General features: G+C 38.9%; 1 protein-coding gene across 1 annotated transcript in view; it reads right to left on the minus strand.

The window, feature by feature from the left end:
* The window catches only part of LOC146681540 (ATP-binding cassette sub-family C member 4-like), a 25,619-nt gene extending 18,050 nt beyond the window's left edge, over positions 1-7,569 (minus strand). The window contains exons 1-6 of the mRNA XM_085448782.1: positions 7,526-7,569; positions 7,248-7,373; positions 1,995-2,244; positions 1,280-1,387; positions 1,087-1,176; positions 802-993 (exon numbers count right to left, since the gene is read on the minus strand). Coding sequence (XP_085304908.1) covers positions 802-993; positions 1,087-1,176; positions 1,280-1,387; positions 1,995-2,244; positions 7,248-7,373; positions 7,526-7,569 — 810 coding nt within the window. The remainder of the gene's footprint in view (positions 1-801; positions 994-1,086; positions 1,177-1,279; positions 1,388-1,994; positions 2,245-7,247; positions 7,374-7,525) is intronic.
* Positions 7,570-12,705: the final 5,136 nt, after the last annotated feature.

Genomic DNA, 12,705 nt, shown 5'->3' on the forward strand with positions numbered 1-12,705 from the left:
CAAACAAATAGCTTCTGATAAAATGTTTTATGGTCAGACAAGAGAAAGACTGAGATGTTAGACCACAATATATTTAGAGGAACAAAGGTGAGGCTTTCAAAGGCAGCTCTCCCAGGATGGCCAGCTCCATACCAGGAAACTAACCAATTTAAACAAACTGCCAAGAAGAGTGGTCAAAATATCTAGACAGAATCCACCAGAAGATCATTGATGGCCTCCAAAAGTGTCTGTTTGAAGAGCAACTTGCAAAGTGATATTGAACTAAATACAGCTAAATGAACACCAATAAATTGGTGAGTATATATTTGAGGTTGTTTGTATATTTTTGATCCATAGATTAGAAAAAATCCCAAATAAAAGCTTAAACTTGTTTTAAAGTTATTGAAGATGTGTGCTGTACAATCATTCCACTATAGAAAAAGAACAGTTAAATAACCATGACATTCATGCCTGGGATGAGTGCATGCAAACTTCTGACCACAGCTGTACTTCAAATGAGACATAAAAGAAAAGCACAACTAATACTGCTTTACTTTCAAGAAAAGATGTGACGTCCCAAAGTCAAATTTCAGAATTTGCTCCTAAACTATAGCAAACAATGCAATTAATCAATATGATTATAATTGACTTTTGAAGGCTGCTGGCTTTTATCAAGGTCATCTGATCATATTGTTGGAGCTAATCAGCATTTTCTATAGGTAGGAACCCACCTTGTAAGATTTTACACCAGAGGGTAAAGAGCGGTTCGCCTTGAGCTGCTGGCCTAACATGAACTGGTTAACTTGCAGCATTATATCTCACCTTCTTCAGAGCACAGGCTCTGAGGACCCTCTCATACTTTTTAGGATTCAGTTGTTTCCCGAACAGGATGTTGCTGCGGATGGTTCCAGGGAACACCCAGGGTTGCTGGGCTGCATAGCTTATTTGACCTATGACCTTTAATGTGCCTGTGTCATAAGGCAGCTCTCCCAGGATGGCACTGAGCAGAGATGACTGAAGAAAACACAGATGTTATGAACATGTGACCCTGAAAACACAATTTTGAATGTTCTGACCTAAAGGCTAAATGATAAGTCAGTTGCGGACCTTTCCGGCCCCCACTGGTCCGATCACAGTGAAAAGCTGGTGTGACTCTGCTGTGATGGAAACATTGTGCAGAGATGGTGCATCCAAACTCTAAAAAAAAGAAGAAGAATGTATTAATTAATGCACAAATTTTGAATTTAAAATTATGCAAGATGACTCATTATCAATATGAGTTTTAAACTTTAACATTTACCTTATCCCAGTAGCAGGTCAGTGCCTCAATTTCAATAGCGTTCTCCATTTTTCCCTCCAAAGGCAGTGCGAGATTTTTTCTTTCAAGCTCTTCCAGGACGAGAAAATTCTTGAAAGATATTTAATGGACACACGTGCTTTGAAACATAAACTAAATTAGCACAGTTCTCTTGCTTTACCTATCCACAAATTTAGAAACAACTACATTTAAGATTAAAAAGAGTTCTGATGTCACCACCAATCTTTTATCCATTTTTTTGCAGGACAGTTACAATATCTGCAATCAATCTGGACATCACTTTAGGATCTATTTGACAGATGGATTCTCCATGATGGAAAACATCATGAATTTCAATTCTATTTTAGTTCAACAGCACCAAACAAGCATCACAACAACAGTTGCCTCAACATGCTTTATATTGTAACCTAAAGAGACAATACAACAATGCAGAGAAAGTCCCAACAATCAGATTACTCAGATGAGCAAGCACATGGTGAGAGTGGGAAGGAAAAAATCCATTTTAACAGGAAGAAACCTCCATCAGAACCAGGCTCAGGGAAGACCGTAACATTAAGTCAACACGATTTTTGTTATGTAAAGTTCTCTGAACTTTTTAGACAATAGAAAAGTAGTAAATCGGTCATTATGGTACTAATGACAGATATCAGCTACGGTTTTGTTACTTGTATTCCAATTTATGAAAGAACAGAATTACCTTAATCCTGCGAATGCTCACAACAGTCTCTGACAATTTCTCAATGGCCAGAGGAAAGAACAGGGTCACTGTGAGCTTAATTGTACCATACAGGGATGCAGTGACAAACACACTGCTGGCAGTGATGGTGTTGCCCAGGAGGGCGTAGACAGTGAAGGTGACAAACACTGTCATCTTGCTGCTGGCAAAGAATGAAGCCATGTTGAGTCCTCGCAGGTAGGAGCTTTTTAATATCTGATGAATTTCTTTCCTAGGAGTAAAGAAGAACATAGGGAGGCTTAATATGTAAAATCAGAAGACTTTATTTAGAGTGTCACACCACTGTCAAAAAAAAGAATGCTCAAATGACTACAACTGAAATACTTACGTCTAAATAATTATTTTCTTCATCAGACCATGAAGAGTGCAAAGACATACTAACATACAAGACCTTGAACTATCAGGCCTCATCTTATCTTAAATATCACCCCAATAGAGCACTTTGCTCTCAGACTGCAGGCTTACTTGTGGTTCCTTGGTTATTGTAGTAGATAGAGCGACTTCAGCTTTCAGGGCCCTTTTCTGTTGAACCAGCCCCCAGTTTGGATTTCAAGATTAGCATTAAAGTTTTGCTTTTTGATAAAGTTCATAGTTATGGCTGGATCAGGTGACCCTGGCCCTGAAACCTACCTAATTTATGCTTGTGTTTCTTCTTCACTAACCTCTTTTCACCCTCTGTTTATACACCACTCTAGAGTTAATCATTAGTTATTATTAATCTCTGGTTCTCTTCCACACCATGTCTTTATCCTGTCTTCCTCCCCTAACCCCCAACCAATTGCACCAGATGGCTGCCCCTCCCTGAACCTGGTTCTCCCAGAGCTTCCTTCCTGTGTTTTTCCTTCCCACAGTTTTCATGTCTTTATCACATATTTTCTGTGCATTTTTTGTATTTTGTGGTCTTATATTTATTAGCCTACAAAGATTGAGTTAACAAGGTTTATCACGTATAATATGTGATTCTTGATATATTTACAGTGATGCTTCTTGTTTTGTTTTTTTTATTTCCTCTCACACAGGTGGTTGTTATTGTCTTTTTAAGTTTGTATTTAAGCTTCCCAGTTTGAATGTTAGACCCTCGTGAAGTTTCTCTAGTCGATACACGTAGGTCAAGTTTATCCTCGCTGTGCTTCTACAAATTGCATTAAACTTTTTTTTATCTGGCAGTACAGTGGTTCTGAGTTTTCTGCTTTTTTGCCAGGAAGTGGTACAGTAGGCAACGTAAAATCACCGAACAGGGTCACTGGATGGTAAATGGACTGATTCTTATATAACCCTTTTTTACTCTCGAAAAAAATGAAAAATAATGTACATTTCAAAATTATACAAAAAGGTATTTTTCAGGGAACACAAAATGGGTTAACAATTTAAAGCTGTTGTGCAGCAATGGAGGTTGATCAGGTCTTGAAAGCTGGTGCTACTAATTCTTACAGGTGTTCCAGCTTTTCTGGATTACTTACAACCCCCTCTGCCTGCATGAAAGCAGTGTTGGAACACACTGTGGTACCATGCCCTCGTGAGCATCAGCTGAACAGCACTGTACTGCAAAAAGTAGTTTGTGGTGAGAAAAAGGTTTCTGAGAGTTAACAGCTTCCGTGATCGGTGGCTAACAGGGCAACAGCTTTAAACACAGCTTAATAATGGTCATAGTAAGTCTCAGTTTCAACTGTGAAGAGAAGACTTCGAGCTGCAGGTTTGACAGGACAAGCTGCAGGAAGAAAGCCATCGCTAAGACGTCAGAATAAGACAAAGAGGCTTGCCTGGGTCATGAAACATCGCCACTGCACTACTGAAGACTGGAAGAAGGTATTATAGAGCAATGAATCAAAATTTGAAATCACCGGTTCATCACGCAGGATCTTCGTACACGAAAGGATGGCTCTACAGTGTGTGGCATCAACTGTCAAACATGGAGGAGGAAGTGTGATGGTCTGGGGCTGTTTTGCTGGATTCCAGCTCGGTGACTTGTACAGAGTGAGAGGCACCCTGAACCAAAATGGCTAACACAGCATTCTGCAGCGCCATGCAATACCCTCTAGTTGGTCAGGGTTTCATCCTATTGCAACATAATGACCCAAAACAAAAGTCCGAGCTATGCCAGAACTACCTCAGGAACAAAGAACAAGATGGTAAGCTGGAAAACATGGAGTGGTCTCCAGTCTCCAGACTTAAACCCCATCGAGCTGGTTTGGGATGAACTGGACAGAAGAGTGAAAGCAGAGCAACCTAAAAGTGCCACACATTTATGGGAACCTCTGCAACCGATATGGGAAGAACTTTCTGAAGAATATTTGATCTCTGTTGTAGAAAGAATGCCACGGGTGTGTTCAGCTGCCAAAGGTGGAATTATAGAATACATTTTGGTCTATAAATTGATTCCATGATAATTGTTTTACTTGAATTGCTTATTTGTACTATGCTTTCACTTCAGAGTGCAATGCAACATTAAACTGCATAACTTTCAATTATAAAATGGAAAAATTGGGGTGTTCTAAAACCTTTGACCGGTAGTGTACGTGTATCGAGTCTGTCAGTACTTGCCTGACTACATTGTGCCAAGTGTAAAATTTGGTGGAGCGGTGAGATCTGGAGTTGTTTTTCAGGAGTTGGGCTCATCTTAGTTCCAGTGAAACTAACTCTTGATGCATAACAAGACATTTTGGACAATTTCATGCTCCCAACCTTGTGGGAACAGTTTGAGGACGGCCTCTTCCTGTTCCAACATCATTGTGCAACAGTGCAGAAAACAACATCCAAATAAACATGTATCAATGAGTCTAATGTGAAATAACTTGACTGGCTTGCACAGAGTCCTGACTTAAACCTGACAGAACATCTTTGGGAATAATTAGAGCGGAGGCTGTGAGCCAGACTTTCTCATCCAATATCAGTGTCTGACCTCACTTCTGGAAAAATGGTTAAAAATTCCCATAAATATACTCCTAAATCATAATAAACCTTATGGATTAACAATGGGATGTCACTCAATTTCATATGCGTGTGAAGGCAAACGAGCAAGAACTTTTGGCAATATATCTTGGTGTTGCATGTATCTCATGCAACACCAAGATCATGTGTTAGTTTGCTTGACCAAAGGCTCAGTCCAGCATAGCGTCAACATATCGTTTGGTAATGATGGAATGCTAATACTGGGAATACATTTAGCTTGACTCAGCAGAAAATGACAGTTAATTATAGATTTGACCTTACTTTAGAACATTAGCAAAACAGCTTTAAAAAAAATTGTTTGTCGAAAGCTTTGGTACGGCCTCTAAGGACATTCAGTGCGGGGCCTCTCACAAGAATGTAATGATTCAGCATCTGCAGAGGCCCCGAAGCCTGAGGCCTTGCGCTTGACGGAAAGAACGTAACGTTCTTTGTTTTGTGTTTTGATCAAGATGAAGGGTTTTGTCTCTTCTCTACAAATCATTAAAAAAAAAAAACAACTTAAAATCCATTTAAAATATAAAAATAGACAAACCATTTCACCATAAATCAACCCTGTGTTAGAATCCAAATGTACACATTACTTCATATTTACTACATATTTAGTAGTTTTGTAACTGTGGATATCTTAAGAAGTCTTTATTATCAAAGACTCATTGAGACTTGAAGGTTGACTGTAAAACATTTTTCTTCCTGAAACTGTAACCCTGAATTAATCATGACTACAATGCAACCCAAGTTTTCACACAGAAAAATAATGTTGAGCTGTTGTATAATCCACACCAAAAGTTCAAGCTTCACCGACTTCCTCACTCTCTGTCTGTACATGGCCAATATTAAAATACTGGCTTCTGTAAAGCAAACCTCTTTATACCATATCACCCCAATAGAGACTTCTGACTTACACGTGGTAAGTATTTAAAATCAGAATGAAGAAGGCAGAGCCTCCCATTCAATGCTGGTCACTAGTAGTGACAAATTTCCTCTGTGGTTATTCTAAGTACATTTAAGCTGAAGATGGATGGAAAGTTTTGAAGGCTACAATGGATTACTGCTTGATGTCACAAGGACTGATTTTGAGTGGGTTTCTTTCAAAGAATCTCAGAAGGTGTTGATGGGAACAATAAGTGACAGTTAACATATAAAGTGCAGAGCAAACATAAAGGATTATCATTAACCAGACATCAATGCTGAGAAAGTTGAGGATTAATGAATTAATACAAATCTAAGCTGTTCTTTAAGAGCAGTACATCAAAGCAATAAGGAATTCTCCTTGTTGTTAATTCTGATTAATTCTTCTTGTAGCTAATCCATATGAACTCCCATGGGCCCTAAGAGGTTACCAGAAAAAACTGTGATTGCAGTGATTTAAAGAAATTGATGAGCTCTGCAGAGATAAGAAAATCCAATACAGATCATGCTATTAATGAAATCTCTTTACATTTTCCCAGACATGCCTAACTTTATATGCTCAAGCTCTTTGTTCTTGTTGATGAGGAGACTCATAAGCACACATAAAACATTAGGCACACCAAAGGATGTTTTCAACTGTATACTCTAACTAAAAAAATATAGGAAAAATCATGCTGGATATCAATGCTGACTACACTATGGACTGTGTATTGTGTAAGGAATGAAAGGATGTCAGATTGTTTCATCGAAATGAAAATTATCAACCTATAGAGCTGAAAAATATATATTTTGTTGAAATATCACTGCAGCAGCTCAAAATGGTACTTAGCAGTTTGTATTATTCCCATAAGTTTAACTGACTTGATGCTATAATCTCATCAAAAAGTGTTCCTTTGATTTTTACATGTATAGGACCAGTTCTCCGCTGTTCCAGAAGAGCACAGTGGTTCAACATGGATCTCCGCCTCCAGACAAACCACACATTATGTGAACCCTACATTTCTCATTCGTTTGGCAAATGAGAAAAGTTCCTGGGCTGATGGAGCAAGCCTGATCTGTGGTATGATCTTTCTTTATGCCCCTGAAGTTTATCGGTCCTGTTCACTATTTTAAAAGACAGCTAAAGACATGTCTGATATTTTCAGTTCATTTCATTTCCACATGTGTCGAAGCATTAATCATATTGGTCGTTCCAAATCATAAAACTGCAGGATGACGAGTCAGTTTATTAAAATATTTATTTTGACAGTTTTTGATTCACTGTTTATACTCATAATTATTATGGGAGCACATTATAAGAAGAAGAAATTCCTCTAAAAAACTTAGCTGATTCTTCATAAAACCTGTAGTTCTTACCTTCTGACTTCAGTCACCAGAGCTGAGAACGGTTTCTCCCAGGCATACATCTTGATTATCCTGATACCAGACACCACTTCGTTCATGATACGGATTCTGTTGTCAGTAAGGACTGCTGTTTTGCTCCTGCAAATATAAGCACCATTTACACTGTGTCCATTAGAGGCTAAAAAAAACATCTAATCAAAATTGTATAAAAACAGGCAGACAATGCGCATAATAAAAGAACGTTATCGTCAGAAACAATAATGTCCAGCTTCTGTATTCTTCGTCCATACCTGAAGATGCCAAAGAGTTTTCCAAACCAGGTTTGTATCGGCATCATGAGTGCGATGGCTGCTACACCTGCCAGGCACGAGGCACCGATCTCATACCAAAGGAAAACAATGATCACCACTGCTTGGAGAGGTCCCACCCACAGGTAGTGCAGATTAAGTGTAATCTATAGAGAGCATGATTGTTGACGTGCAGAAAACATGCTGGACAACTTGTCCAAACCTTACAATTTTTTACAAATCTGTGTGAAGATCTTGATGTTAAGGGCACAACTTGGTTTAAAAATGTCATCAAATACAATTAAATAATCTCATCATGTGTTTGAGTACATGATTCTCTTACCTCATCGAAACGATTAACATCATTTGAAAGGAGGTTCACTATTTGCCCAGTGGTTGTTTGTCCCATGGATTTAGCACTGAGTCTGAGAGCCTGATGAGAGGAATTTTACTTAACTGCTCAAAAAACAATTTTCACAACACCGACAAGTATAGATGGATCCATCGGAACATATTTCTGACAGAGATAAGCTGACAACTCTTCATTTGTACAGATTTTTCACTGACCTTCCTGTAGATCATGTGACACATAGCCACTCTAATCCTCATGCCTGTTCTTAGGACATGATAGAAGTAGAGATGTTGGAGGATAGTCAGTCCAAGCGTGGAGATGGACATCGCAGCAGCGTAAACATACGCCATGCCAAGACTTCTCTGATCATCGGGGTCACCATTCTCAAAGAAAAGGATTATCTTCCCCAGAAGAAGTGGCTGGATCACTTTGATTGTCTCCTTTATGACAAAGACAATGAATGCAAGCTTACATTCATCCTTTCCCAGACTTTAGGAAGTGGGTTCAAATGGCTGCTAGATATTTGAGCCAATTTTTGTTACAAGAAAGGTCTCTGAGTACATTAGCATGCTTATTATTTCATTACAAATAACTCATCTGACACCTCCACATGACCAGTCGACATACCAGGAAAAAAACAAATATCCCAGCCATTGCATAGGACCTTCCATAGCACTTTATAAGGACTCTGGTGAGTTTTGGCTTCAGGAGTTCCTTTGTAGCATGTCTAACTTCACGGTCCCAAAATCTGCAAGATAAACATGGAGATTATTAGATTAGGCTAACCTATGAGGTAACTGTGAAAGGTACAACTTCTCTGGTACAAACAGAAGTACACACTATAAGTTGAAGTTAAGCAAACAACATTTTATGTCAATCTAGACACAACATTGATCTTTAGACCAATCTAGAACAACAAATGGCAATGTAACTATTTAGGATATAGTCACACCAACATTTTAAAAAAATCATTAGCAAATAAACCTTCCAAATGAGAACCATACGGCCGCACAGTGGCAACATACTCATTTGTTACAAGAAGTATCAGGTTAATGGAATGGCAAACAGCAATTCAATGATCCACCAGTGACACTGCCACTTACATCTTCATCAAATGAATGGCACAGAGAGCTGGTTAGCATTTCTGACTGAGAGAGCTGGGAACATTTACACGTGTGGCAAAAAAGAAGCTACTTCTTTAACAATTTTATAACAATTACTATTAAAAACTATTAAAACTAAGTTAAAAATAAAAGCAAAATTTAAGTGTGGACTTCCTACCATCACCAACTGCTTGCTCAAAGGGGGTCACTGACTTGTTAAGGTTTTCTCTGTAGTATTATGGGGTCTTACCTTACAATACAAGGTGCTTTAAGTTGGCTGTTGTTGTGATAAAATGGAACTGAATTATTTAAAAGTAATGAGCTTTATTACAGCTCTTTCTGTTGAACTTTTAGTGTTATTTTTAGTGACAGGATGCCTGTTGGGAGCATCGGCATGTTTCAGGGAGGCCTAAGGTTGGGTTTGGCCTGTTGTGAAAGGAGTTAATACATCAAACAGGAATAAGTAGATTGACCTGTCAGAATAACACATCAGGTGTGACTCACACTACGGCAGCACTCCCTGGCAATTCAAAGAAACACACAGCTACTGAACAAGCATGCAGTCTCTCCTGGCAAAGCACCAACAGCTACCTGCTTGTCTACAGATCATATTTGTACAATTCACCAGGGGAAATGAACCCCTGAAGAGGTGAATACAAACAGAAATATCATCAATAGATGGCAGACTCCAGAAAAATATTTTGGGGTATTATTCTACTGTGGTAGACTGGCCAGAAATGACTTTTTTTGCATCATAAATAGATAACAACGCTTCTTCTTCTGGACTGCTTAAAAGACCAGTTCATAAATAGTACTAAAAGTGATCAAGAGCTCAAAAACCTCTGGTGCTAGGCCAACCATCCAGCTACATGTAAAGGAAGTGACAACAAAACCATAGGGTCTTAACCCATAACTTTCCTGGGTAGAAGAATTTTTTAATGTTATTCAAGGCAATATTTGACTAAATCACATGTTGTGAAATGGGTTATTTGGGTAGTATGCATAACCACATTACTCATTGACTCAAAAATAAATCTCTTCTCAAACTGGTCATAGAAAATTGTAAGGACCTATGTCTGAGCCATCATCTTCTCAGTCTCTCAGATTTGACTTTTGTTAGTGATCCAATAATGCAACACAGCAGTGTAGTACCTCTGTAGCTCCTCTCCCAGGGCTTCAGACTGATCCTCTTTAAGGATGCTATACATATCATTTTCCTCAAGTCTTCGCTTTTGGCCAAGCTGCAGCAAAGGGGTTAACCAGCTGAAATAGAAAGACAGAAAGTATTCATGGCGCTTCACCTGTCCCTCATTTTTCCATATTTCGGCCTTATTCCAAAAGAAGGATTCGATTCATTTTCCACCTCAGAATTCTACACACGATACCCCACGATAAAAAGCAAAAAAAGTTTGCTCGGCTTTTTGTACTTATGATATTTTACTGATGTCTGGGTTTTAAAAAATTAGCTTTACAGATCAACTTGGCTTAAATCACACACATTAGCATGCCCGTCAAAGTCCGCCTTCCCTGGACACACACACTCACACACACACCATCCCATATCCACCACGTTTTTCAAAAAAATACTAACAATAAAAAAACACCCAACTTTAACTTTAAGAGAATAAAAAAACAGTATAATGGGACAGTTCATCTTAATTTAACTCTGTGTTTTTCTGGCAGTAAAAGCACCTGTTAATAAGCACCTGTTTGCATAGCCTGGTGTCTCAGTGTATGACATTCAGTGTATGTCAGGTTAGCAGAGGGGAAAAGCAGACGTATCAGAAACAACATAGCAAAGTTTTCTGCTTCTCCCAGTTTAATAATTCTCTGGTCATGTGTAGTGAAGCCTCCCTTGGTATCTAGAAAGAAGTGCACTTTGAACATTCTGAAGGTGAGTTATTACTCAGTTACTCAATGCTTTCAATATAGACATCAAAAGACCAACCACATATCTATGTAGTATTTGTTTGTGTGGTACTCATACTATGTATTAAGCCAGTTTAAACCATGAGGGCTACATTAAAGCCTACAATTGCTTTTCCCATTCATGAGTTATGGTTGAAAAACTCAAACAAGTCCAGAGCTACCTGACTCAACTCTGCTGTTCAAAATCTATTCCACAAATAAATGCACAGAAATAATACACACAGCGAAAAGCTGCACATACTTTCTGTGGATTTAGTATTTTTTATGACCTAATAAAATAACCCAGGAGTTTTTTGTTTTGTTTTGTTTTTTCAGTGTATGGAAGTGATTCTACCCACTTTGAATTAAAGTAATCAGTCTCAGTTTCCACTATTATGGTCTGAAGCATGTAAACACCGGCTTTTGAATAAATTCTGAAGTATTTCTTGCTTGCCTCATGTGGTCCGTGGGGCACAGCATTGCTGGGATGGGCTAATCCTATTGATTTTTCAATGCGTGATCAAGTTATGAGAAACTATTTTTTTCAATTAAAAATGCATCCTGGCACAGATTAAATCCCCTTGTAAACGGGTTCATAGTTCTAGTTAACTCAGAAAAACCACAATTAAAACGATATACAAACATGTATGCATGAAATCAGCAGTTTGTTGTTCTTAACTGATTACCTCACCGCTCGGTCAGAGTTAGATCACGCCGTGAAATCACACTTACCACAAAAAAACTCTTGAAAAAAAGCTGGCAGTTGCCAGCGGGTTGTGCCTGCCGCCCGTGCTTGTCACCTCCATGGTCATACTGGGGATAGCTCAGCCGGGCGCATCTCTGCACGCTGTACGCTCCACTTCATTCGGTCCGTGTAGTAAGTGGAAGTTATGTAAAGCTCAACCAATAACTGTTCAGGCTGGAATTTAGCCGTTTAAGTTATTTAATACGGTGGCCCCTAGAGACAAAGCACGTACAAACTCCAAAACACATGCAAACTCCAAAACACTTGCAAACTCCAAAACACATGCAAACTCCAAAACACTTGCAAACTCCAAAACACTTGCAAACTCCAAAACACATGCAAACTCCAAAACACTTGCAAACTCCAAAACACATGCAAACTCCAAAACACTTGCAAACTCCAAAACACATGCAAACTCCAAAACACATGCAAACTCCAAAACACTTGCAAACTCCAAAACACTTGCAAACCCCAAAACACATGCAAATTCCAAAACACAACGGAAGTGCTCCAGGACGCTAGGGGCAGTGTTGAGCTTTTGTTACCTAGTAACTACACAAGCCAGGAAGTACCAATGACCGGATTTTGGGCTGTATCCCAGGGTCAATGTCTGCAGCCTTAAAGGCCGCATTTTAAGGCCGATTACGTCACAGCGACACGACGAAGGCTGTCCCAATTCAAAGGCTGCTCGAAATGCGGCCCTCAAATGCGTCCTTAATTTCCCAGAATTTTAAGGATGGGTCGGTGTAGCCTTCATGGCCCAACATATCCCAGATTTCATACCGCGTGGGTGGTGTGGATAATTTTGCCAAAAAAAACGGCGGAAGTGGAGCCGCCGAAGAGTAAACTTTCAGAAGTAAGTACTGAATATTATGTCACTTATTTATGCGCAAATGTTTTTATAATGAAGAACATTAAAACATTACTGTTGGCCACATGTCGGGAAAGTTATGTGACATTAGCGATGTTTGTACTAACTTGGTTTTAAAGCCTTTACTTTAAAATATACGCCGTTCAATAGTTGACTTTAATCTTACAGAGAATGTGATGATTTTATGGATAATTAAAGTCAGTC

The sequence above is a fragment of the Copadichromis virginalis genome, linkage group LG23, assembly GCF_057382275.1.
Source record: "Copadichromis virginalis isolate Kocher_CV1m ecotype Utaka linkage group LG23, C_Virginalis_male_GT1.1, whole genome shotgun sequence".
Lineage (NCBI taxonomy): Eukaryota > Metazoa > Chordata > Actinopteri > Cichliformes > Cichlidae > Copadichromis > Copadichromis virginalis.